Here is a 25,613-nt window from a genome sequence, read left to right as displayed (position 1 = left end):
CCCGGGTCCAATTTCCAGCAACAGAAATCCACACAAGTAAGAATACTACTTCATGCAGACCTATATACCACGAGTTTTATTTGAGCTTTCATTCCATTTTTTTTCCCCCTTCATCTCAATGGACAGAGGCATCATTGGCCTAACTTATCATAGAAGTATCAGTAAAACAAAAACAAGAATAACCTATAAAGCTTCCTAAAAATGAATAATTTATGAAATAAATATTATTATTATTATTATTTTTTGGCCTTGCTCGTGGGCCCAACTCAGCCGAGAAGGAATCAAAATAAAGTTCCGGTCCACCCATTTCTTATTACAGAGTTGGACGCAACTCACCACCCCGTCGTATGGGCTTGAATTGAGCGGAACCGGCACGACGGTTCCGCTCCCGGTTCCGATTCGGCCTGAAAAACCGTTTCCTTCCCCGCTCTCTCCGTACTTATAGTATTACCCCTGCACCATCAGCAGGGGTAACAACATTACCGTTACTAAACCGCGGGAGTGTTACCGCGGCAGGTTTAAGTAAAAGCCGGGGAATTATTGCCCACCAGACGCCAGTTTCAAAACCCGAAGAACAAAAAGTGGCAATAGCCCAGAGAGAAAGAGTAGGGGAGAGAATAAAGCCGATAAGAACATCGGTGTTTTATTTAAAACGATGGGTAGAATCAATTGATGGATCTCCGCAAGCACCAACACCACCGTCGTTTTTCTCCGCATCTCCTCCCCTCCCTTCTCGCCCGATCCTAGCCCCCGTATCAATATGCCATACCGGTTTCCATAACCGCGGTTACCTCCTCAACCGCTTCTTCTTCTTCTTCTTCTTTAACCCCCTCTCCGGCGCCGCCTTGCGAGCGGAATGCCGGTGGAGCGATGAACAATTATTCGGAGGAGGAGGAGGAGGAGGAGTTTTATGAGTCGCTCGATCGGATTCTCTCGTCATCGTGCTCCTCCACCTCCGCCTCCGACGACGACGCCGACCCCCACCGCCGCCGCCGCCATCTCCCGCGATTCCCGCCGCCGTCCGCTGTTTTCCTGGACGTCTGGATCTCCGAGCCCGCCTCCGTCGAGGAGCGCCGCCAGCGGCTCCTCCAGCAGCTGGGCCTCGCCGGAGATCCTGCCCTTGCCCGCCGCAAGGCGCCCGCCTCCGACGTCCCCGCCGGCGGGGCGAGGACCAGGGAAGGCGACATCGGAAGATCCGTGTCCTGCGACGGCGTCTGCCCCCGCCCCGCTTCTGCTTCCTCCTCCGCCGCCGCCTTCGGGCGATCTAGATCCGAGGGCTCCGTATATGATCATCAGCAGCAGTTACATCAGCTGTCTTTGCCGGTCTCCGGAAAGCCGCCTCTCGTCGGGAGGACCCGGCCGCCGTCGGCTGGGAATCTCGACGTCGATGTGGACCCGAGGTGCTTGATCCGGAATCTCGACAACGGGAGCGAGTTTGTGGTGAAAGAGTTTAGGGAGGATGGGATGTGGAATAAGCTGAGGGAGGTTGGGACCGGCCGGCAGCTCACGATAGAGGAGTTCGAGATGTGCGTCGGCCGCTCTCCCATAGTCCAAGAGCTTATGAGGAGGCAAAAGGTGGTGGGCAGCAGCCCCCCTGGTTCCCCTGGTGGCGCTGGGTCCACGGGTGGGATGACATCGAAGAAGAGGGGGAGCTGGCTCAGAAGCATCAAGAACGTTGCGGGCTCCGTGGTGGCTGGAGGCCGCAACCGGCGGAGCAGCGATGACAAGGACACATCGTCGGAGAAAGGAGGGAGGAGGTCGAGCTCTGCCACCGATGACAGCCAGGAGGGCTCGCACTCTGTCCACCACGGCCCCGAGCGGACCAAGGTCCGGCAGTATGGAAAATCCCACAAGGAGCTCACGGGTCTGTTCATGAGCCAGGAGATTCAGGCCCATAACGGGTCCATCTGGACCATCAAGTTCAGCTTGGATGGGCAGTACTTGGCGAGTGCAGGGGAGGACTGTGTCATTCATGTGTGGGAGGTGGTCGAGTACGAGAGGAAGGGGGAATTGCTGGTGGATAGGGAGGATAATGGGAGTTGCAACCCTTTTGTTTCTTCGATTATTAATGGATCACCTGAACCAACATCGGCATTGGCTTGTGTGGAGGGGCACCACTGGGAGAAGAAGAGAAGAGCAAAAGTCCCTGGTAGCAGGAAGTCTGCGAGTTCAGACCATCTGATGGTGCCGGATCATATGTTTGCACTGTTGGAGAAGCCTGTCTGCTCTTTCAGAGGGCACCGGAGTGATGTTCTTGATCTCTCATGGTCGAAATCACAGGTATATCATGATTTTTCTAACTACACTTTGACATTTATACGAAAATGCTAGGTTTATTTGAGATTCAGGAGCCCCGTGATCTTGAATTTTGAGCATCAAAATTGAGCAGTCCTTCTAGGACATAAGGTTCTCTGTTGGTTATGGCTGCTAAAGAAGCCTGTTAGATGATGGTTTGTAGCAAAACAGATAAAACATGATTTACATCTGCAGTCTGTGCATGTCTTCTGGTAGGAAGAGACATGATTCTATTTCCAAAAATTAATATGTAGGAAAGAGAACATATGTATGATGTAATTTGTGTCATGGATATATCTTATTTTCAAGTAAAGAAATGCTAGAGCGCAAGCAGAACTAAAAGTGGCTAACATCTACATAGGCCTATAAAATTGTGAAGAGCAGGGTTAATTTGGTTCATTTAGTTCTGCAAATGTGATGACTAGTATTTGGCATGTTCGGTACATGCAAAAGCATCGATATGCTGGAATTTCTATGGAAGACTAGTGGATTTCAAGTTGCTTCAGTTGGGTCCTGAAGGATTCTACCATTGACATACATTAGAGAGGCCTCATTGAATCTGGCTTCAGGTCAAGGGTCCGGTCCTGCGAGGGGTTATGTGAGGCTTTTGTGTTATGGATAGATTGCTAAATGAGCATTTTACAGCCAACAAACATCAATATTTGAAGTGAGATTGTCCTATTGAAATTGATCCGTCAAACTATGTTTTAGTTGAAGTTTCATCTCCATGTGTTTTCAAGTTCATTTAGATGATTCCAAAGAGCATACAAAGAACACTAAGCTATGTAATTTCTCCAGAACCTGATTTGATTCTTGTTATATTTAAAGGTCGCCGTATCGGTACCGGACCCCGTACCGGTGCCATTATTAGTATAGTGTCGTACGGTATAGTACAGAATTTTTTTGGCGTATTGAGGGTTGGTACACCACCGGTATCGATACCGGTATGGTGCAGTACACCTGGTACCGTCCGGTTCGGTACGGTGTGACATTCTAAATATATCTATTAATTATATAAATAAGCTATCTTATTCTAGACATGCTTACCTCTCTTTCATAGGAGAAACTTTTGATTATTAGGTTGCTGTATTCATTATCTTTAACAACTGAGTGCACAAAAATGCTTAAATCCAGTATCTGGCATTCTGATACTGTCATATGTAGATTGAATTGGACAATGTTATTGGGTTTAAAAGCGGTGACTTATCATCTTGGGAAGTTTAGGTAGGGTATTCTAATGAAAGCATTTCTAAGGTGGTGGGCGTAACTAAGTTCTCTATGTACATGCAAGTTTTCTTTAATTCTTAATTTTTGTTATTCTTGTCAGTTCCTAGAGCAATTTTAAATTTTGCAGTGTCATTTGACACCCTGAGTAAACAATTTCTTTAGGTAGGAATTGCTTCTTTTAGCGTTCAGTTTAGCCAAACCACTTGTATCTTCTTAGGTGGTATTGATAACAATATGACATGATCATTTTCTGTACCATCTAGACTCCCATGCTTCCATATATTAGTTTCTTAGGTTATCTTGCCCCCCTAAATTATGAGTATTATCTATTGTAGTAATTTTGAGATACCGTGCTTTGGACATGTGGACATGGACAGCATGATACCCCTGAACACTCTAAAAGTATTCTTGCTTCAGCTTAATATGTCAGAATTTGCCACTTAACACTTGGCATAAAATTTGGATTGTCTTACTAGTGCAAATAATGATTCTTTGATTATGATTGCTAAAAAGCATTGATGCAGGTTTTCAAGAAATCCCAAAAAAAAGTGCTGTGATCCTATTCTTCTAAAATTCATAAGATGATGCATGTTGTTTCAACACAAATCAATACTACCAGTCAACTCAGTCTTCAGTTTATTTATATAAATATATCTATTTATTGTTTATGTTTGTTTATTATGGAATTTTCTGGTGTCATCCTGGAGCTTAAAATGCCAGATGCTTTGGGATGCCTTGAGACATGGCACCCATGCCAAGTGATTCAGTAATGATGCAATTTCAAAAAGGGTAATAGGAAGGCTAAGATTTTGTGAAAGTAGCCTGGAGAATTGGCTTGTTCTTCTGTGATCCACACCAAGTAAAAATATAGAGAGGCTGGAGGATAGGGAAAGGTATATAAGGGTAATCTTACTGGGGTATTGACCAGAGTTATTGGTGGATGAGATGGGGTAAAATGTTTTATGCTCACGTTATGGATTTGCAATTGTGTTCATGATTGCTACAGTGCAAGAAATGCTGAACCGGCCTGTATCGGCCGGTTCTGCCCGTACCGAACCGGTACTGACTCTGACCGGTCCGGTTCAGTGTTAAAAATAGGTACCGACCCGTACCGGTCGGTACCGATCCGAATCGGCCAACCGTACTGGTCTGTGCTGGTTTCAAATTTTTTTGGAGCTTTTGGATGCATGAACCAAGCCGAACCAGTGGTACCGGTTTGGTTCCAGTCCGTACTGGTCTGAACCGGTACCGGCGCCCACTAGTATGTCGGTACGGCGGACCTTGCTACAGCGGCAACCATGTCCAGATTTAGTGACCAATTTGAAATATTTTATAACAAATAAGGACACAAAACAAGCACATATGTAGCAGTCTTAGAATTTATTAAATTTGTCTGGAGCTTTCTAGGTGTGTACAGGTGAAATCTAGTATGGAGATTGTTACTTTTAAAAAATATCATACCTAAATGCAAAAAAAGTTTCACTGAGATTGTGTTTTAGATTTGATAGAACGTTTCACCCAATACAAGTTGGAATATGTACCAATTCATTTTGACTTTTCAAAAAACAAATGTCATTATGTAGTGACTTTTTTTCATTAGATGCTATTGTTCTGCTTTCTTATAATATGGCCACTGTTTCCTTGATCTTCCATCTGGTGACGCTCATTGTTTTCCCCTCAGTTAGGCTGAACAACCAATTTAGGAATTACCGATCTGATGTTTTATACCTCTAACATCCTAATCCACTTCCAGAATAAATCATAAGATAATGATGTGGTCAGCTATTTCTTCCTTTAAACCTTAGTTTCCATAATCAGGAGTGGGAGCGGGAGCAGGTGTGGGGAACGATATTTTAGAAATACATTTAGTAACAAAACTGTTCAGGAAGCGATTGCATGTTCGAGAATCCGGGAAGCTTTCAAAGTGGGTGCATTACCCTAGATAGAAGATTATAGAAGATTCCGGCTACTAAGTTCTAAGCCACATATTTCACTGCTGTTAGAAGCTATCTTCTCTTTTAACCAGATTACTGTTATTGTTGTCATCATCTTCTTCTGGCTCTCACTGGGACATGCAGTCCGCTTCTATGCTTACATTTTAACGTATGCGCTGCAGCCTTATCTCCATTTCGGTCCCAACTGCTGATGGTTTTTTACAATTAATTGCTTAGGAATGATTTTCCCTGTTGTTTTCTGATTACACTTATGTTTTATGGTCATGCAGCAGCCTTGTCTTTAGAAAGGCATGGAAATCTCCTGGCTGCTCATGGCTTCTTCATTAGATTGCTTAAGAAAGGTCTATCCATAGATACACCTTGAAAATGCCTTTGTCTTGCACTTAAAATTGGTATTATTTGCCCTTATAACATATATACCCCATAGAAGCAGTTCTTGAATCTAAAGCTGTTGAAGTTTTAAAGCATCCAATCATTGAAGCTTACCTTGACTCCAAGTTATCCACAATCTTTGCCCTTCATCCTGTAATAAGAAGTAAATGACTGGTAAAAATTCTTTCACAAACATCTGCACAACGTCTCATGTCAAAAGCTGGTTTTCATCTCATTCCCTACCTGAAGTCCATATCTGACCTGAAAAGTGGCACTACCATGTAAAGACTGATGATTGACAAATTGGGGATGGCCTGTAATGCATGGAAGGACCTACAGAAGGAACTAAGTTAAGGTTAGTAATAATTTGACTGTTGCTGTCCTGAATGCATGTATGGCACAACAGTGATCAGTCCTTGATATTAAAGGTAAACAAAAGGTTTACCATACCCACCTTGGGTTTTTTGTGATGGCAGAGGATAGGAGGAATAAGGTTCTAGAGGCTTTTTGGCTAACAAGAAAGTTCCTAGTTGACCTATAACTGAAATTAAGCAAACAGTGGATGCAAATTGACAAAATATAGATGATATAAAAGAAAGTTAAAGAGAACAAAAGGAAGAATTGATATTAGACTAGGAGAGGAAGAGAGAATAGATTAGAGAGAAAGGGGCATAAAGGATAGCTGAACTTGTACCAAGAAAAGATTTTTGATCATTCAAAACAATTGGATACAACACTTTTCTAGCAACCAAGCATAAGGCCTTTTCTAGCATTTTTTTCCTCCATGATTTGTATTGCAAGTAAATTATAACTCGTTGGAACCTAACAGCCAATCTCCATATGAACGTATAAAATCTTTGCTAGAATGCAACATTCTGAATTTCACAGAACCCCATGTGGAGAGAAATCTAAAACCGCCAATAAAATGTCAAGATAGTTTGATTGTTTCAATGTCCATTAACCAAGAAAAGAAGCTTATATGTTGCAGAATAAGAATATTTCTATATTTTGGAAAATTCATATCATAAATTTTATGTCTTTTAGTTGTATTGGAAAGTTTGTTTCTACCATATAACATTTATGTCTGCACCACTCCGTATGTTTGTGTATTTGCTCTGGGGTTGGTTATTTTTCATTCTTCTTTTTTTTTTTGGGTGTGGCTGATGGGAATGGTTGCAGATAAGGTTTATTAGAACCCTAGGCAAGGTCCGCCGTACCGGTGGCAGCCCGGACCGGTACGTATCGGTCCCGTACCGGTCCCGTATCGGTCCCGTACCGGTCCCGTATCGGTCCCGTACCGGTCCCGTACCGGTTCTCCAACGATAAGCTACCGGTACTGGATTCCACGCTGATATGGTATCGGTTCTAGGCCGGACCGGTACGTATTGGCCCATACCGGCCGGTACGGACTGGTACGACAGACTATGACCCTAGGCAACGGTGCCACTAGAATGAATGGTTACTGTAATTTTTAGTTAGGTATCAATGCCATTGCCGCAAGAATTATGCTGGGGATGTGCCCTAGAAGATAATACATTTCTGGGACCGTTGTGGAGAGAAATAAGGCTATTCCACTGTTTTTGAAAGAAATTAAAGCCCCCTGAAATAGTTATAATGTCAGGTTTTAGAGATTACAAATGATTAACATGCTTGGGGAAGTGGTACTCATACAAACAATATTTTGTGGTAGAAGTTCTAAAAAGGTTGTAGTTCCTTTATGTTTTATAATTTTGGCTTTCTTCCTATATTGACTATTTATGTGTAGGAATGCTGAAATTTTTGGATTTTTTGGTGGCAAAAACTGAACAGTTGGGAGAAGGCTGGATGGTTATAGTTATGATAATATTAAAATGAGTGAAATAGCATGACATACCTCTTTGTGCAAGAGGAAACATTTTTGAATTTGAAACACATTAGTTAAGGAACTTTTGTTCATTAGATTAGTATACCAAGCTATTGAACTGTAATTTACATTCCAACAAAATATTGTTATGTTCATCACTATAATTTGGTGGCTTATTTCCATCGGGTCTCATGACTTTTGTGTTGCAAATTCCAGAGCTGTGCTGCAGATGGACTTGCTTTCATTGTTGCTAAAATTGATCAGTTAGTTTAAGATATTTGATCAAATAAAAAGTTCGAATTTGAGCTAGCATTTTTCCTTGTTGAGCAAAATCTTGTGTCCAGAGACACAAAGTTTATATGGATTCAAAATTCTAGCTCAACATACAAAATTCAAGAAAGAAAGTCAAGTATGGTTTCATGAATTTATTTGTGTTAGTGTATTTTATGCACTTAATGAAACATTGAGATCAAATAATGTCAAGCAAATAAGCCTATTTAGTTTTTAAGTCATTTAGGATATTGATGAGGTTTCTGGAGATATCCAGAAAGAAATGAGATATCTGTTCAAGGTCATGTATTAGATGTAGTTTTGGAATTTGATTCATCTAGTTCCTGTTGGTTCTAGGTGGAAATCTAACATTTGATTTTTAGGTGGGCTCAATGGGTAGATTGCAAGTTTAATCTGATCATATCAAATTCTTCCAACCTTGTCCTTATCCAATCCATAGTCAGTTTAAAATGATGACAAAACTAAGTAGGCATTGAAGTTGGTTGTGTAGATTCAAATCCTATATTTGAATCCTAATTGCATAACACTCAAATAAGTTAATGCTAGAGCCCTTCCATCCCATTACACCTACAGGGAAGTTGGTTAATGCTGAGGATTTAATACTGGTGGCAATGAGGAAATCTAATGAAGAACTTAGTGGTTGGATAGTTTTATGATAAGGAAGAACTTTATAGGGGTATGACCTATGAAAAAGGAAGACCAAAGAAGGTAGATATTCTTACGCACAAACTTCTAAAAACACCAGTAATGTTATACTTAAAAGTCATGTGAATTTAATTAAACAGAATGTACTGAAATTAGGTTTAAGTATCGTCCAAAAAAAAGGTTTGAGTATAAATTTTTTCCTTGCTCTTTGTACTATATCATTGTAAGTCCTAATGCTACAAACAAATTAGACAGTTCTTTATAAGTGAAACCTTTCCATGGTAATGCACATGTGGTTTGATGTAACAAGGCAAAGATTCTATCTCGTTTTCATGGTGTTCCATGTCTTGAATGTGAAACCCTATCTATTAGATGCAATGCCGAGGTAATTTGGTGGTCTAATGCCACTTTCCTCTGCTATCTTATCACAATTGTTTCATCTATAATTTTAATTTACAGTATCCCTAATTGTTGCACCACTTTTTTGGCCTTAATTTTGACCTTCATAGGTCTTTTCCAACTAAAATTGAAGTACACTGTTATCTGTCTTTGTTTATCTCAGTATTGTGCTGCTTTCAGTGGTCCTGGTGGATGCTTGATTGAGATAAATATATAACTGGAGCTAGAAGTTTGTCATATTACTTGTAGTAGTTGAACCATTAAATCTTATATTGAAGCTATTTGCATTACAGTATCTGCTTTCCTCTTCAATGGACAAAACAGTTCGACTATGGCACATGTCTAGCTATTCCTGTTTGAAAACATTTTCACACAGTGACTATGGTAAGTGTATTATGTGCTTTATTGTCTTTCACTGGTCTTTTCCTTCATATTTTTCAGTTTAGGCTTGCTTAACTAGCTAATGCATTAGTGTTGCTTTGTTCATTTTCCTTGGTGCAGTGACTTGCATCCAGTTCAATCCTGTAGATGACAGATATTTCATTAGTGGATCCCTAGATGAGAAAGTTCGCATTTGGAGTATTCCTGATCGTCAAATAGTTGACTGGAATGATTTGCATGAAATGGTCACTGCTGCATGCTATACACCTGACGGACAGGTTTTTATACTTGATATTGTGATTACTACATTATATTATTTCAATTTACAATACATCTCAAACAATTCGAGTTAATCCTTCAGGTTCTCTGTCTTAATGTTTTTTATCTGTTGGCTTCTGAAGGGTGCACTTGTTGGTTCACACAGGGGGAGTTGCCACTTGTATGACACATCGGGTATGAATTAAATAAGCTTCATGCCCAGCGAGCTTTTTGCTTGGGTCTTATAGTGAGCTATTTGCTGCATCCAATCTAATTGAAGGGCCTGTACATTTATGTTCTATATCCTTTTATTTGTTCTTCCAGATAATAAACTCATTCAAAAATGTCAAATTGACTTGCAAAACAAGAAAAAGAAATTCAGTCACAAGAAAATCACTGGTTTCCAGGTACCTAATTGCAAAACACATGAATTCTCTTGGTTCTGATCACATTTCAGAGATTTTGTGGTTGTCCATCTTGGGATATGTTTGAGAACATTAGACATCTGGCTTTGCTTATTAGTACTATTGAACAGTTCGCCCCGGGGAGCTACTCAAAAGTGCTGATTACATCTGCAGATTCACGAATCTGGGTAATTGATGGTGTTGAATTGGTTCACAAATTCAAAGGTAGAAGTCCCTCCATTTGAAATTATGCTGTGATCTGTCACTATGCAATACATCATAAGCTTGTATCTTTGAAAGTTATAACACATAGCTCTAGTTTTGTTAATAGAGGCTAGAAAAGTCTCAAATTTTCCATTTAAAAGCTGACTGCTTGGGCTGCCTAGACTGCCTGCTTAGGTGCCCCATCTTAACGTTTTGCGTCATGTTAGAGCATGGATGATGAGATCAACTATAAATTAGTACTGGATGCTGCCAAGTTGATACTCAGCATGGACTTACCAATTCTTAGTTGATAGATTTTTTTTTCTTTCACTGAGTAAAAGTACTTTTCTAGGTTTCCTTCTTATAGTTATTTATTTATAATTTATTAATTTTGGGTCATCTTGACCTTTAGGCACATATCTAGCACCAAGATGCTAGGTAGACCCCCTTGGCAGTCCATTTACCGCTTATAGTCTTTTAAAACAATGATCTCTGTGCAATTTCTTAAAATATACTTGGAAATAGGCAGCATAATTTACCTGAGTGTGAATAATTCCCACTTATCCTTAATCAGAAAAAAAAATCACTTATCAAAATTTTGAAGAGGAGTCCAAATCTTACTCAATATTATCATCGTCTCGCATATGTTTGAATTTGGAATTCTTGATGCGTTGTGCATCCCACCCTCGAGCAAGGATAGCACTTTGTAGCTATCTCCTTATATATGATCCAAGAATCTCATTAGTCTGATCATTGCTTCTATCTGGTTTCAAATGTAGCAATATAAAATGTGAGATTGAATTAAAGGTGTCAGCATATCTATGATTCTTATTAAAATTTTGTCAAAAGTAGTTTAGCAATTGAAGTGAAATGGTTTGGTTTTCACTCTTTAAAATGAGCTTTTTAAGTTTTATCGATTTAGAAGGGCGCATGTCTTTCTACTCCAGAGTGAACCATGCAAAGAATGAAAATCATTATGCAAATTAATGGAAGAGCACGTTGATAGTCATGCTAGCACTTCAAATCTTTTGTTGCAATAGAAATTAAGTTTATGCTTGAGCTATTAAGAGTCGGTGGTCTTCAGTATCTATGTAGTTGGTTCCAGTAAAGCTCAATCTAGGTTCAATTCCAGCATTGTACGTTAGCTCTTGTCAAGTTGAAACAAATGTCACCTGTTGAATTTGAATTAATAAAAAGTTTACCTATGAGGATAAGCATAGTTCGCCTTGCTTGTTATATGTGCACAATATACAGTAGTGATATATGGATATCACTACTATTGCCTAAAGTTGCTGAATACACAGTTAAAGAACCTATACTACACAAATAATGAAAAATGTTGTGTAATACATTTTTTGATTTCTTTTGACTTACTTTAATTTTTTTCAATTTTTTGAGTTTTCTTGATTTCTTTGACTGAAACCCTGTAACTTGGAGCAAAGCTGCCGAAACCGTCAAAATCTTTAACTGAAGCTCCACAAGTGCGACTGAAGTTGAAATTGGGTTTTCAGACCTTGTTTTTAATTATTGTAGGAGTCAAAATGTGACAACTCATAAATATAACACCTCAGGGTAGATCAAACATAGTAGCAAGAGATCTAGGCATAGAAGCAATAAAAGAACAATCTAAAGTTAGAAAACAAAGTCTTGGGGTGAAGTCAGAGATATCAATCATCTTAGAATGGAATCTCAAAGTTGTGATTCTTCATCTAGCTTGTCTTCCAAACTGCTGTCCCCTCTCAACAGTGATTCAGATTCTGGTAGATATTCAAAAACTAGAGGAGAGTTTGTGGGAGATCTGAGGAGTGATTCAAAGCTAAATCTTCAGAAATGGATGAAAGTTGAGGAAGCCATCAAAAGGGCTGCCATCTGCAAAGCCATTGCCATCTTCGAAGTTGATTGGAACATATGACAGGAAGAGGGTGCTGAGGACCGGTGTTAGGAGGTGAGGACCTTGGTGTGATAAGTATGCAGAGGTGGATATGAGATGGTCAAGGATTAGGGATAAATTTGGGTTTCTTAATTTTGAACTAGGAAGTAGGAATTAGGGGATCAGGGATTTGGAAGACCCGATTCTCGTGATGCCCTCAACTAAATTCATCAAAAGTATAGCTTCTAGTTATTATTGACTATGTTACATGGAATTGGGTGCATATGTTCAGTGTGATTTCATGTCTGTGCATCAAATCCTTTCAATATATAAGAATTTTTATGTGGAATGGAATACTTTCTCAGTTTATCTTGTTTCCCTCGGTCTCACTTGCCCAATTATTTCATTATTATGGCTGCTCAGATGTTCTTAAATCTTTCTCATTTGTGTTTGATATTTTCTTCCTTTGGTTTTTGCTAGTTGATAAATGCTTAGAATGGTGGTATGAACGTTGGACATGTTAGGATTAGGATATCTCAGGTGGTTAGGTTTATGGATTACTAAGAGGGCAGGGGATGCAAACTGGGAACTGGTTATATTTAAAGGACTGTATCGAACTTAGGATGAGTGGATTTAGAGGAAAGAGGAGCCAAGGTCAGGAGTTATGATGCATGAATGATGGCATATATAAGGTTAGGGCTCAACCACAAGCTTATGGTGTATTAACAAATTTATTTTCATTAATGACCTATGATGCACAGGAGGGTGAGCATTGGTGCTATGGCAATGTTATTCTATTGTGAGCTTGGGTGTCACAGGTTCGACATACGTAAAGAGCTTTTTCGTATGTAGGGATAAGGCTGCATACATTTGACCCTCTTTGGACCTCACGGTCGCGAGAGCTTCGTACACTGAGCTGTCCTTGTTTTTTACCTATGATGCACATGAATCGCTTTTTATCTGGATAATTTTTCTGTGAAACAAGTAAGACATAAAGTGCATACCTGCATCTTTCAGTCTTGTTATTTCTAATAAGGTAAGATGTCTTCTTGTTATCCATATGAATACTTATGTACAAGTAAAATATCCTTTTGAAAGGAGAAATTTTATTTTACAAGCTAGTTTTCTTGTTAGAAGGAGACTAGAGCAAGCAAAAGAGTCACAATGATGACCATTTTTTTTTTTTTTTTGTTTTTTTTGTTTTTTTGCTTGCTGCTGATGCAAAGACCATTTTGAAGGAAGCAAAAAACTACATTTGATAAAATGAGTGGCCAATTGGGTGGTTTCGCAAATGACTTAATTAATGTGAGTTTTTAACCTGGCTGGTCTTGTTGTGATAAGTTATAGGTCTACATCCTAAGCATTTTCTTACTCAAGTGTTTTCAGAATATCTGCTTCCTTGTACCTGCAGCAGTACCTGCTCTCGGTTCTGGCAGTTATGAACTATCTCAGTAGTTTAAATTTGATGATCCCAAAATTATGTTAGGAGATTGATTTATAAATGGTTTGTCAAATTTGCATAATGAATATCCTGAGTAGATGTTAGTGCTCAATGAATCAGACAAAGTGTTTGTGATTAATCTGAAAAATGTCATGACTTTGAACTGACAAAATCTTGATCAAAGGTCTTTTTTTGCTAATTTTGAAGAATTTATGGCGAGGTGAATATAGTTCTGTTTAATTCTGAGGATCTTATTTCTATCTTCCTAATCTATATTAACTCGTGATGCAGTGCATATTTAATGACATGTACTGTTTATGGAAGCCGTCCTGTTTCCGTCGTATGTAGTGCCTTCCCATTTAAGTTTTTGCTCTGTTACAGTTTTGGATTTATGAAGCATTTTCAAGTTTTCCATTTGATTCGATATTCAATATGATGGACGTTGCGGCATTTCCGTTTGATATCCCAAACAACGGTTTGATTGTTATTTAGGATGTTATCTTAAATGGATGCATGGCTGTTTATTTTCAGGTTTTCGCAACAGAAGCAGCCAAATTTCTGCCTGCGTGACTGCAAATGGAAAGTATGTGATCTGTGCCAGCGAGGACTCGCATGTGTATGTGTGGAACTACGATGATGATTCTCGACCTGGTAGAAGCAAAGCTGCTGTCGCCGTCACGCAGTCCTACGAGCATTTCCATTGCCGGGATGTGACGGTTGCTGTTACTTGGCCAAACACCATCATGGGAGGGAAGCCAGGAGTGCAACGTAATGGACTGGATGGAGTCTCCAAGGCCAATCCACAGCTGCTGGATGGACGGCATTCACCGTTGCCTGCTTATCGGCACATAGATACCAACGCGGCTAACTATGGTGACAAGGTTTCCGCTACCTGGCCTGAAGAGCTCATGACAGCAAGCAGAGAGCGCCTGCATGATGATGCTGAGATTTTCGCTGGGGGCATGCCAGGGCAGAGCAGGGCAGCCTGGGGATTAGTTATTGTGGCTGCAGGTGGCAGCGGTGAAATCAGAACATTTGAGAATTTTGGCTTTCCAGTTCGGGCATAAATTAGTCCTTCATTGCTGTGAGAAAATTGTTGCAGCTCCTTGCTGGGGATGGATTCGATTGTCCCATGGCCCCACCTGCCGCAGCGCTGCTCCCAACTTGATATGCTATGGAGTTAGGTGGATATGAGGTGCGGGTTGTAATATTCACAGGGGTTTATGTCGCTGCTCTTGTCCTTCTGCTTGGCCGATTTGTGAGAGAACCAATCCAGCCGTACTTCTCTCTGATTCAACAGTGCCCAGCTTCTTTTATTCCCATATGTACATTGAAGTGAAAGCTAAGGGGATGATGCTGCTGGGCTGGTTGGACCTCCAGTGATTCTTTTTACCATCCGGAGTTTGTCTTGGTCAGGGTATACAGCTCAATGTACCCCATGTTTGTTCCCACTTCTCGTTTATTACATATCAATGCATGAAGGAAAATTTCAGCCTATAACGAAGTGACAGTTAGGGTGGTGAAATTGTTTACGGCCAGCACCTTACAGGTTTCTGTTGAAAAATAATGTCTAAAAATTACTATATTGTTATTATAGGATAATATTATAAAAGAATAATCTACTAAAATAAATTTAGAAGATCAAAAAAAACTTTACCTCCATCGAGGCATGCAATGCACACTATCCTAAGAGCTCAAAGAGACAAAGCATCAGAGTGAGAGAAAGAGAGATCGGATTATGTTAGATTAATTCTGGAAGAATCTTTATAGACTTGGAGTTCTAAAATCATCGACGGGGGTGGGGCTTAGGCCCACTTCCACTTTATGATTCTAAAATCTGTGTCTTGTTTACTTATTATTTTATTATATATTTATTATTTTACTACATAATATATTTATTAATTTTTATTGTTGATTATAAATTATATGTGGTTGTCAATAAAATCCTATGCGAAATAGATTGTTCATAATTTGTCCTATGTCTATCATGATATTTCTGTGGATTATTCGGCACTAAATCTAACGAGAAAACATAATGGTTTGATGAACTAAGCATACACCAATGTGATATGATACGGATAAAAATGGATTCTACTTAGGTTCGATAGTTTGATCCAATCTGAAAATGGATTAGATTTGGAGAGTATCAGTTTTTATCTAACTCCCTTGCTGCCCTACGAGTTGATGATCAAGCTTTGAATTAAAATGAGTGACATCTCCCTTCAACTTGAAGAACAATGCTATATTAAAACAAAATGAGAGACGAGCCCCAGCTCATGCCCGATCGATATGCGAGAAGGAGAACAGATACAGAATGATTACACATAAATCATATAACCTTTTTTGTAAAACTTTTGTATTCTTTTAGCCCGAATAAATAGTTCACTTTAGGTTTCAATCAATTAAGGCGACGTTACGGATGCAACCGGGCCTACGATGCACACTTGTCATCAGGAGAGACCGAGACCTCACCCTTGTTCACGTGGCCAGATATCCACGAACGGGATGGCAATCATACCGCAAGACTGGGGCCCCCTCGCCCAACGGCTCCGTGCGGGTGCGGGCGGCCCCTCCCCCTACACCCACTATAATTCTTGGGACAGGATATCCGGGTCCGCTATTCCTTTCCGGCCGAGCGTCCAATGCGGACAATCTATCCCGGGCCGGTAGATGGATCGACAAGCGGGGAAGTAATCTGAACCAGGAAATCCCATTGGAGGATATCCTGCCGACTTGGCGCGTGCCGGGCCGGTTTCTATGACCTTATCCTGTCACGCTATCCCTTTTATGAGCCCTCTCCCTCCCTCCCCCCGCGCCTCAACGGCTCCTCTCTCTCTCTCCCTGCTACTACTAACCACTCTCTGACGCGACTTGGCATTCTCAATGGCCCTCCAGGCTTCCTTCCTTCCTTCAGCTCTCTCCCCCCACAAAGAGGTGAGTTTGGAGACGCATATAGTCGCTCTTCTTTTGCTCCTTCTTGTCCTTGGAATGGGTGATGTGAATAAGGTCAGCCAAGTGTGAGGTGTTCATGGTGCAGGGAAAGGTCGGTGGTGGTATCAAGGACTCGGCTTTCCTCGGGACTTCACTTTCGGACCATGTTAAATCTGACTTGAATTGTTCACTTCTCAGGTGTGGTAAGGTACGGATCCCTCCTTCATTGCTTTCCACATTCATTGGTTGGATTTCTGTGGGCATGAATATACTTACCAAGACTAGAGTATTCGCATTGAGAATTTGGTTTATAATTATCTAGTGAGTTCATGTGGTTGAAACGCCCGCGAAGAAGTGCAGTACTGTCGATCTTCTTATCTCAGCTGAGAAACCACTCCTCCTTGTGGAGGATAAATTGTTCATACGGGGATGGAACTACTCTATCTCGGGACAAAGACATGGGCCTTCTTATTTGAGAAAATTTTCGCCTATAATTAGGCTATCGTTGCTTCCAACTCTTATGGTTACTCAAGCTCGATTTAGCTAGTTTGCAACACAAAGTTCCCATTCGGTCATCAATTCGTCTGTTCGTGTTTTAACAAATTGGCTATTTCAGAGCATGCAGCTCTACTGTATGTGTAATATGGAGGGCCTCTGCTTTCTCTATTCAGGCCACTAGGTCCTCAATTCCTCCTTTCATGTTTCAACTGATTAGCTATATTTCGGATCGGACGTTCGCTAGTGGGTCATGGTAGCTCATATGACCTGCAGTTCTGTTGCCATCTCCCTCGAAACACCCTGCTCTCAATCATAAATGTAATGGAAGTGAATGCATGATATGCTTGCTGGTTTCTTCAGACCCCAAGCTCTGCTCGAGTTAGGCAAGGCTTATAACTGCTTCACGAGTTCCTCGTTTTTTTTTTGGCACTAGTTGTCGCAAGAATAATGGCTGCGAACTTGCAGAGACTGAATGCATCGGTTGGAGTAAGAGCACAGACGGCAGCAGCAGCAGCCGCAGCAACAGCCTCCCCGGCAATCGAGCGAGCCACCCCAGAAGGGAAGAAGACACTGCGAAAGGGCAACGTGGTGATCACCGGGGCCTCCTCGGGCCTGGGTCTCGCAACTGCCAAGGCGTTGGGTGAGACCGGGAAATGGAATGTGGTCATGGCCTGCCGTGACTTCCTCAAGGCGGAGAGAGCAGCGAAGGCAGCCGGCATGTCCGAAGGCAGCTACAAGATCATGCACCTCGACCTCGCATCCCTGGAGAGCGTCCGCCAGTTCGTCGGCAACTTCCGGCTCTCCGGGATGCCGCTCGATGTGCTGGTGTGCAATGCTGCTGTGTACCTTCCAACTGCGAGGGAGCCCACCTACACAGCTGATGGATTTGAGATGAGCGTCGGGATCAACCACCTCGGCCACTTCCTCCTTGCCCGCGAGCTCCTCGAGGACTTGAAGGCATCCGATTACCCCTCTACGCGCCTCATCATCGTCGGCTCGATAACAGGTAGAATAAGAGAGTCGAGGCAGCGCCCTTGTGTTAATCTTTTCCGGTTGCATGGTCATCGCGGTGGAGATGCCGCCGCTGCCGCTGCCGCAGCTAAATTTTTCTCTGTTTTGGTGCGAATGGCCAGGCAACACGAACACTCTGGCGGGGAACGTGCCACCGAAGGCAAACCTGGGAGACATGCGGGGGCTCGCAGCGGGCTTGAACGGCGTGAAGGGTTCCACCATGATTGACGGCGGAGAGTTCGATGGAGCGAAAGCATACAAGGATAGCAAGGTCTGCAACATGCTGATGATGCAAGAATTCCACAGGCGGTACCACGAGGAGACGGGCATCACGTTTGCTTCCCTTTACCCTGGCTGCATTGCCACGACCGGCCTCTTCAGGGAGCACATCCCCTTGTTCAGGCTCCTCTTCCCTCCATTCCAGAAGTACATCACAAAAGGCTTCGTTTCCGAAGACGAAGCCGGCAAAAGACTTGCGCAGGTATACTTGGTCCTACGTACGTTGGCAAACGCCTCGGAATAATACGTACGTGGAGGCTCCGCTCACTTGGATTTCTTTTTTATTGGTTTCAGGTGGTGAGCGATCCCAGTTTGACCAAGTCCGGCGTCTACTGGAGCTGGAACAAGAACTCGGCATCGTTCGAGAATCAGCTGTCGGAAGAGGCCAGCGATCCTGAGAAGGCTCGAAGGGTGTGGGAGATCAGCGAGAAACTCGTTGGCCTGGTTTGATGCCTCTGGTCCGGCTAGGCTGCGCTCATCAAATGCCCGCCGACCAGTCTTGCGGGTGTCTTTGTGGAATTTGTTGCTTAAAAAAATAATTCTCTTCTTGAGATAATAAGAGTGCAGGCAACCCTTTTGTTTTTTCCAGACTGACATGATACAGAGGCTGCCTTCCCTTGGTTTAAGAAGCAACAGCTATTGAGATATAAAAAAAACAGATCAAATCAAATCAAAAGGCTGTATTGCTTGGAGTTGAACATCTAAAATGATGTACTTCTCTAGGTAGGCAAAGAGTTGCTGTAAAACTTCAGGTTGATCATCAGATAACGAGCATCAGAAAATTCATTGAGTGGCTGCAAGTCAGAATTCAATGGGTGAATTGGATGAATTTGCCGTCCAGTTGGGTCAAATTTTGGACTATATACAGCAGTGTAAAAAATTCATGTCTCTAGAGGCTTATGGGGCTATCAAACGGGCAATTTGTTTGCAAACCAACTCGCATTCGGCTCAAAATTCAGCTCAAGTCCGTCTTGCTCAGCTAACAAATGAACCAAGACAGAGCTAGCTTAGTTTCCTCTAGCCCAACTTGATTAAGCTCATAATGAGAATGCATATATATATATATATATATATATATATATATATATATATATATATATATATATATATATATATATATATATATATATATATAATTTTTATTATTCCTATCTATATAAAAATTATTTAATGCATATTAGTATAATCTGTGGAGAATAACATTTATTTCAACCATAAAATTTAGAGATCATTGACTTAAATTATATAAATGAAATTTCCAAAAGATTTTAATTTCTCATTAAATCATTAAATGAGCTGTTCATAAGTAGCTTGAGTTTGGCTCGAATCTAAATGAGCTAGAGTGGGCTCAGCTTAATCACTCAATGAGCCAAGATTGCACTAGGCCTAGCTTGCCCACGTTTACACTCCTAGAGGCTTGTCGATAAGGACTTGTTTGTACATGTTATGCAACAACAGGAAAGATGAAGCTTTGGAGAGCATTAGAAGTCTGGAACATAACTTTTGGATGAATTCTAGTTAGAGAAATTCAGAAGTTGACTCCAAAAATGGTGAGCTCAAGGCATGAAGTACCAATCCTATCCTGTTATACTGAGCTTTTCTTTTGCAATCGGATTGGGCCGCTTATCATTCTTTTCCTTTTTTCCAATCTTTGAGTTTTATTGACCATATAAAGTCACATTCCCGCAAATTAATTGATCCAATCAAGAGAAAGAAATAATTTTTTCAACCAGCTTAACTCGAATCTCTCAAAAAAAATTAGAAAAAGATGAAAAAAATTACAAAATAGAGCTTATGTCTCCATTTCTTTCAATGACCGTTTGATGATTTAATCGATGAATAAAACTTAAGGTACATAATCTCTTTTTATAATAATAGCGAAGTCCTCCCTCATACAATTTAGGTAGTATTTTTTTTCTAGTTCAAATAGGACTAGTTTTCTCAAAACAAACATAACTAGTAGAAATAAATACAAAATAAAATTCTACAAGAGATAGATTCGACTCTTACATCAGCTTCTTCCATAGTTCCTTCTAATTCTTTACGGATTGAAAGGTATACTCAGTTAAAGTCTTTTCTAAAAAAGAATACTTTAGGTTTGACTAGCATATTTAGGAAACTTCATAAATCGTAGGATACAATTAATTCTACAACTTCTTTGGGTGCCTTTTAACCCCATAAGGGGTTGGCACTATCTGGTAGATCTCGAAAAGTTACTTGATTTCAAAAGAAGATCATTTCAATCGAACGTTGTATAACTAAGTCATATGCTCCGAAAGTTGGGCTTGCAATTTGGCTTTCTGATGTGGTAGATCTCACTCATGGATCCTCTCCGACCGTTCTTGTAGCAGTTAAAGTGGTTATCATCTCAATCGAGCATCGTATAACCAAGTTGTGGCAGATCCGAAAGTTTAGCTTGTAATTCGGCTTTCCAATGTAGCAGATCTCGCTTCTGGACTTTATCTAGCCCCATCTGTAATGGTCAAAATGGTGCACATCGAGTCCAATGATCCTTCTAGATCATTTATAGAGGTTATTAAGCTGCCTTCTAATTAGAGGTGCGCCACCAATAAATGCTCTTGGTTGAAAAATGTACTCCTACTAGGAAAAATAGGTCAGGTCGAGTTGGGTCTCGAGTGACTTCGACCCAACTCGGTTTCTTGTTCGGGTCCTAATTTTGGATGCAGACTCAATTCAATAGAAGATCAGGTCGGGTCGGTTCGGTTCTATTGCTACAATTTTTGACCTAATGGGTCATTCGGGTCAGGTCGGGTCCATGTATAACTCGGACCCAACCTCCAAAAAATCAGGTCCATGTCGGGTCCAGTTCGAGTCTAGGTCATTTGATAAAAACACCATGGCCCATCATGAGACATAAACAGGCACTTCTTCAAATATATATATATATATATATATATATATAAAACAGGAGTAAGGCTGGGGCGAGTCTTATGCCCCAGCGCTGGGTCGGGCCGGATCATTGATTTGTCCAGTAAGAGTGTAAGTGAGACCGTAACTTTAGTTGTTTAGTGTGCAACCCTGCGGCCTGCAGGCCTAAATAATTTTACAGATTCGGATCGTAAGATTGGAAATCCAAAATTACTCTAAATTTAAATAGGTCAGGTCGGGTCTGAATTCAATAAATCCAGATCCGACCCGAAAAATGGAACGAGTCCAATTTTAGAATCCGACCTAGTCCCACGGGTCCTCCAAACTGGGTCAGGTCGGGTCATGGGTCAACCTGACTGATTTTCAATCTTAACTCCTACTTATAGCTGGCTCACTCTTGTTTGTCTTTCTGAAACTAAATTGATAAGTCGAGAAGCATTTTCATTTAAAAGAGTGCTTCTATAGAGCATCTCACATGGGGACACGTGCTAGAGTCATAGCACAGATGGTGTCTCAGGACCAATGATGGTGTATAATAGCAGAACTTTAGTTGCCCCTACTTGTCTATCTCCTAAGTCGTATAAGACTTTGATCGATAAGTTAAATCAGCCTAATGATCCAAACCCTATTTTTAGTCCGTGGATATAATTATCAGGTGACCAAGTCCGGAAGCCTTATGTTGGATAATTGACCTGTAACTGACAAGCAATCATAAGATAGTGAAGCAGTATAATAGAACATATTCATCATCAAATGATCATGGAGTAAGCTTTAAGCCATATTTTAAGCTGATCCATTAATGAATCAACGCCGATGCGCATTCAGGAATCTTAGGGGCTTCCGGTTTATATCTAAATCATTTTTTCATTGTGGCAAATCTTACGTTCCCCACTGGGCACATCTAGAATGCATCTAATGGTTAAGCCTTAAAATCCACCACCACTAGAGCCAAGATGGCGGCATGAGACCATAGCACCAGCTTATTGCAGAGGGAACAAGTGGCATGCAATGCAAGGTTAGTCTCTTTTCTTTTCTTTTCTTTTCTTTTTTTGCTAAAAACGGAAGCATCATACATAACGTGTACAGATACAACCAAGAAAATCAAAAACCAAAACATCACGGAGGGCCCTGGACAACTCCGCCTCTCCCACCCATAGGTAGTCCCCTGAGTAGCTGGCAACAAAAGAGGCGACCCAGTCCGCCGCCCCATTCGCCTCCCTAAACACATGCCTCACCTGAACAACCATCCCATCACACCCCATGGCCCGGATATCTCTCACCAATGGGTGGTAATCGTCTACCCCGCCTGAAGCCTATGATAGCCATCCAATGACCGTCGTGGAGTCGCCCTTCAGGAGAACATCCTTAGCCTGCAATGCACGACGCACATACCTCAAACCTGCCTAGACTGCCCTCAGCTCCGCCTCTGGCACCGATATATCAAAAAGCTGGGAACCCCCAGCAGCAATCACCCTAGAGTCCGGGCCCCTGACAACGAAGCCTGCAACCTCCCCTCTCACCGCCCTGCAAGAAAGAACCATCGAAGTTAACCTTGAGGAAACTCGGGGGTGGGGGCTCCCAGGTGAAAAATACCATGCGGGGCGCTTCACGAGCAGATGTAGAGCCCCAGGTGTTCCGAGCTATCAAGGGTCCCTCCAAGTGGGTCGCCTGAAGGACCTCCATCGCCAAAAGCTGCGCTCTCTCCACCACCACCCCCTGAGGGGGAACAGTCTCTCCAAACGTCAAAGCGTTCCTCGCAAGCCATATGTGGTACAGTATAAGTCGCCTGCACCGCCATCGGCCTGGACTGCAAGGACCCGGCCAGACGTCCAAGTGTATGCAAGAAGGAAGCAGCATGACACCAGATCTCCATGGGGAACTCCGCCCTCCTCCAGACCTCCTCAGCCCGGTGGCACTGAAATATAGCATGGTCCAGCGACTCCTCTGTCTGACACACCGGACATTGGGGATGGATCCCTATACCCCTCCCACTCAACAAAAGTCTCGTCGGAAGCCGTCCCCAAGCAACTTTCCAAAGGAATAAGGCTACTCTGGGGTGTAGCCCGAACCTCCATATCCAACCGAAGTTCGCTGCCAATCGTCCCCCACCCTGAACAATACTGTATATGTCAGCGACCCTGACACCGGTCTTGTAGGACGAGCTCCAGACCCTGATGTCAGGATAGGGGTGCTCCAGCACTGGGAGCGATCTGATCCGCTCAACAAGCGGCTCACCAAACAACTGACCGAGCCGAGGTAAATTCCACCCCCCTCCTCGAGGGAGAAGGAGGTCACCCACTCGAAGTCCCTCTAATGCCTCAACACTAACAAGAGTCGGCCGGCACCTCAATGGGAGCTCGTCCACCCATACGTCCGCTACCAAGTCCACCCTCTCGCCATCACCAATCAGCCATCTGCATCTCGACAAAATCATCGGCAAATACCTGCAGATCTCGCGCCAAAGCGGGGATGCCCTCCGACCCCCGGGTGGAATGTCAGTACCGCCCACACGACCATACCGGGCGACCATGGTCTGGCTCCACAAACACTACGGCTCCAAGATAAATCTGACTACATGCCAGGCAATCAGAGCCTCCCTCATAGTCAGAAGAGACTGGACACCTAGCCCCCCAACCCTAGTTGGTTGGCATACTGATGACCAGTCCACCAGGTGCACTCCCCGACCACCTCCCTGGGACCCCAGATGAAACTCCGAGCAAGCCTCTCAATCCTCATTAACACTGTCTTGGGGACAACGGTGTTAGACATCATGTAGATAGGCATGGAGCAGAGCACAGACCAGGGTCATCCTACCCATCATAGATAGTGAGGCTGCCCTCCAGCCCCTGCTGCACCTGGTCCACCATATCCTGACAGTCAGAAACTCGCACCAGGAGCTGGGACATAGGCCTCCAGAGCCTGCTCCCCGCAAGCATGTCGAAGAGCACGAGATAGAACATCAGCACAAATAATAAAGAGGTACGGGGATAAGGGACAACCCTGGCGCAATCCGACAGACGATCGGAAGAACGGTGACGGCGAGCCGTTGACCAGGATCGAGAACAACGGCCCCTGCACGCACCCCATGACCCAGAAAATCCAGGTCTCATGGAAGCCAAGGCTCTCCATAGCCCTCCGTAGGAAGCACCACCGAACTCTGTCATAAGTTCGCTCCATATTGAGCTTCATTGCCATGTAACACTGCCCTCGTGGCACTCGCTGCAAGTTCCACATCAATTCCTGGGTTATCATGACGTTGTCGGTAATACGCCGACTACCCACGAATGCCCTCTGCTCCGGGCAAATCAGCCGGGGAAGAATAGGCTGCAACTGGCGAACCATAATCTTTGCCACTACCTTATATAAGGTAGTACAAAGACTGATAGGTCTGTAATGGTTGGGCTCTACCGCATCTCGTCGCTTCGAGATCAGCGTCACAAAGGTCGCCTTCCAATCATCTGACATAGCTGCTGATCTGAAGAATAACTGAACCGCCTCAATCACCGCTCTCCCGACAATACCCTAGTATCTCCGGAAGAAGAAAGGGGGAAAACTATCCAGCCCAGGAGCTTTGTCCTCCCCCAGAGCCCAAATCGCCCCCCTAACCTCCTGCTCTGTCACGTCCACAATCAGGCCCGCATTCTCCAACATACCCACAACAAAATCCGGCCGTGGGACAGCACCCACATCACCTAAGCTCCCCTCATCTGTCCATCTCGACCGAAAAAAGTCCACCAGAATACATCTAATTGAGCTCTCCTCCTCCGCTCGTGCCCCCGCCTCATCTCGCAAGGAACGAATCATACTCCCCTGCAACCTGATGATAGTAGACCTATGGAAGAAACGGGTATTCCTATCTCCCTCCTGCAACCACTGGATCCGTGACTTCTGCCTCCAAAACATCTCCTACTGTCTCAAAAGGGAGTGATGTTCGGCGAGCCTCTACCGTAGAGCACACATATCATCCTCGGATAAGCAACCCAGTCTATCCTCCCTATCTTGTAACTCCGAGATGGAATCCTCCATAGCCTCCAATCTCCTGAATATGTCCCCCACGGCCTCTCGGTTCCATCTGCATAGTCTGCGCCTAATGAGCTCCAACCTGCATGAAACCTGCTGCATGGCGTCGCCCCGCACCAGCATGGACCAGGCCTTTCTCACTATCTCCCAAGAGTGGGGGTACTCCAACCACAGTCGCTCAAAACAAAATGGGGGGCGATGGTGCAGCTGGTCAGCTGTAGAGATCAGAAGAGGGCAGTGGTCAGAGGCAATCCTGGCTAAGTGACGAACCTGGAAAGCCGGAAACTACTGAACCCAGCATGGCGATGCAACAGCTCTGTCAATCCTCTCCCACTCCCTGTCACGGCCGTCCTGATTGTTGCACCACGTAAATTGAGCCCCTGAGAAACCAAGGTCCACC

The 25,613-nt window shown here is 42.9% G+C and overlaps 2 protein-coding genes across 3 annotated transcripts; both read left to right on the top strand.

Moving 5' to 3' along the window:
* Nucleotides 1-548: 548 nt before the first annotated feature.
* Nucleotides 549-15,082, top strand: LOC103696270 (WD repeat-containing protein 44-like). 2 transcript variants are annotated; one of them, XM_008777871.3, is made up of 7 exons: nucleotides 551-2,280; nucleotides 9,321-9,411; nucleotides 9,529-9,686; nucleotides 9,810-9,861; nucleotides 9,991-10,073; nucleotides 10,202-10,295; nucleotides 14,117-15,082. In XM_008777871.3, the coding sequence occupies exons 1-7, from the start codon at nucleotides 871-873 to the stop codon at nucleotides 14,650-14,652; spliced, it is 2,424 nt and encodes an 807-aa protein (XP_008776093.2). In that variant the 5' UTR covers nucleotides 551-870; the 3' UTR covers nucleotides 14,653-15,082. The 2 variants fall into 2 exon arrangements, with proteins under 2 accessions (XP_038982809.1, XP_008776093.2); XM_039126881.1 differs by lacking the exons at nucleotides 9,991-10,073; nucleotides 10,202-10,295 and having other exon boundaries at nucleotides 549-2,280.
* A 1,307-nt stretch (nucleotides 15,083-16,389) lies between these two features.
* LOC103696187 (protochlorophyllide reductase-like) lies at nucleotides 16,390-19,090 on the top strand. Its single transcript, XM_008777756.4, has 5 exons — nucleotides 16,390-16,519; nucleotides 16,623-16,724; nucleotides 17,480-18,020; nucleotides 18,148-18,506; nucleotides 18,599-19,090. The coding sequence occupies exons 1-5, from the start codon at nucleotides 16,469-16,471 to the stop codon at nucleotides 18,752-18,754; spliced, it is 1,209 nt and encodes a 402-aa protein (XP_008775978.1). The 5' UTR covers nucleotides 16,390-16,468; the 3' UTR covers nucleotides 18,755-19,090.
* Nucleotides 19,091-25,613: the final 6,523 nt, after the last annotated feature.

This window comes from Phoenix dactylifera, chromosome 5, assembly GCF_009389715.1.
Source record: "Phoenix dactylifera cultivar Barhee BC4 chromosome 5, palm_55x_up_171113_PBpolish2nd_filt_p, whole genome shotgun sequence".
NCBI classification, from domain to species: domain Eukaryota; kingdom Viridiplantae; phylum Streptophyta; class Magnoliopsida; order Arecales; family Arecaceae; genus Phoenix; species Phoenix dactylifera.
The sequence above is the reverse complement of the archived record's forward strand: the minus strand, read 5'-3'. Positions and strand labels throughout refer to the sequence as shown.

Excerpts from the sequence above, each read along its gene's own strand:
- LOC103696270 (XM_008777871.3), top strand. The coding sequence starts at position 871 with ATGAACAATTATTCGGAGGAGGAGGAGGAGGAGGAGTTTTATGAGTCG. Across the intron at positions 2,281-9,320 it reads TCTCATGGTCGAAATCACAG|TATCTGCTTTCCTCTTCAAT; the intron begins GTATATCATGAT and ends TTTGCATTACAG. Across the intron at positions 9,412-9,528 it reads ATTTTCACACAGTGACTATG|TGACTTGCATCCAGTTCAAT; the intron begins GTAAGTGTATTA and ends TCCTTGGTGCAG.
- LOC103696187 (XM_008777756.4), top strand. The coding sequence starts at position 16,469 with ATGGCCCTCCAGGCTTCCTTCCTTCCTTCAGCTCTCTCCCCCCACAAA. Across the intron at positions 16,520-16,622 it reads CTCTCTCCCCCCACAAAGAG|GGAAAGGTCGGTGGTGGTAT; the intron begins GTGAGTTTGGAG and ends TTCATGGTGCAG. Across the intron at positions 18,507-18,598 it reads CCGGCAAAAGACTTGCGCAG|GTGGTGAGCGATCCCAGTTT; the intron begins GTATACTTGGTC and ends TATTGGTTTCAG.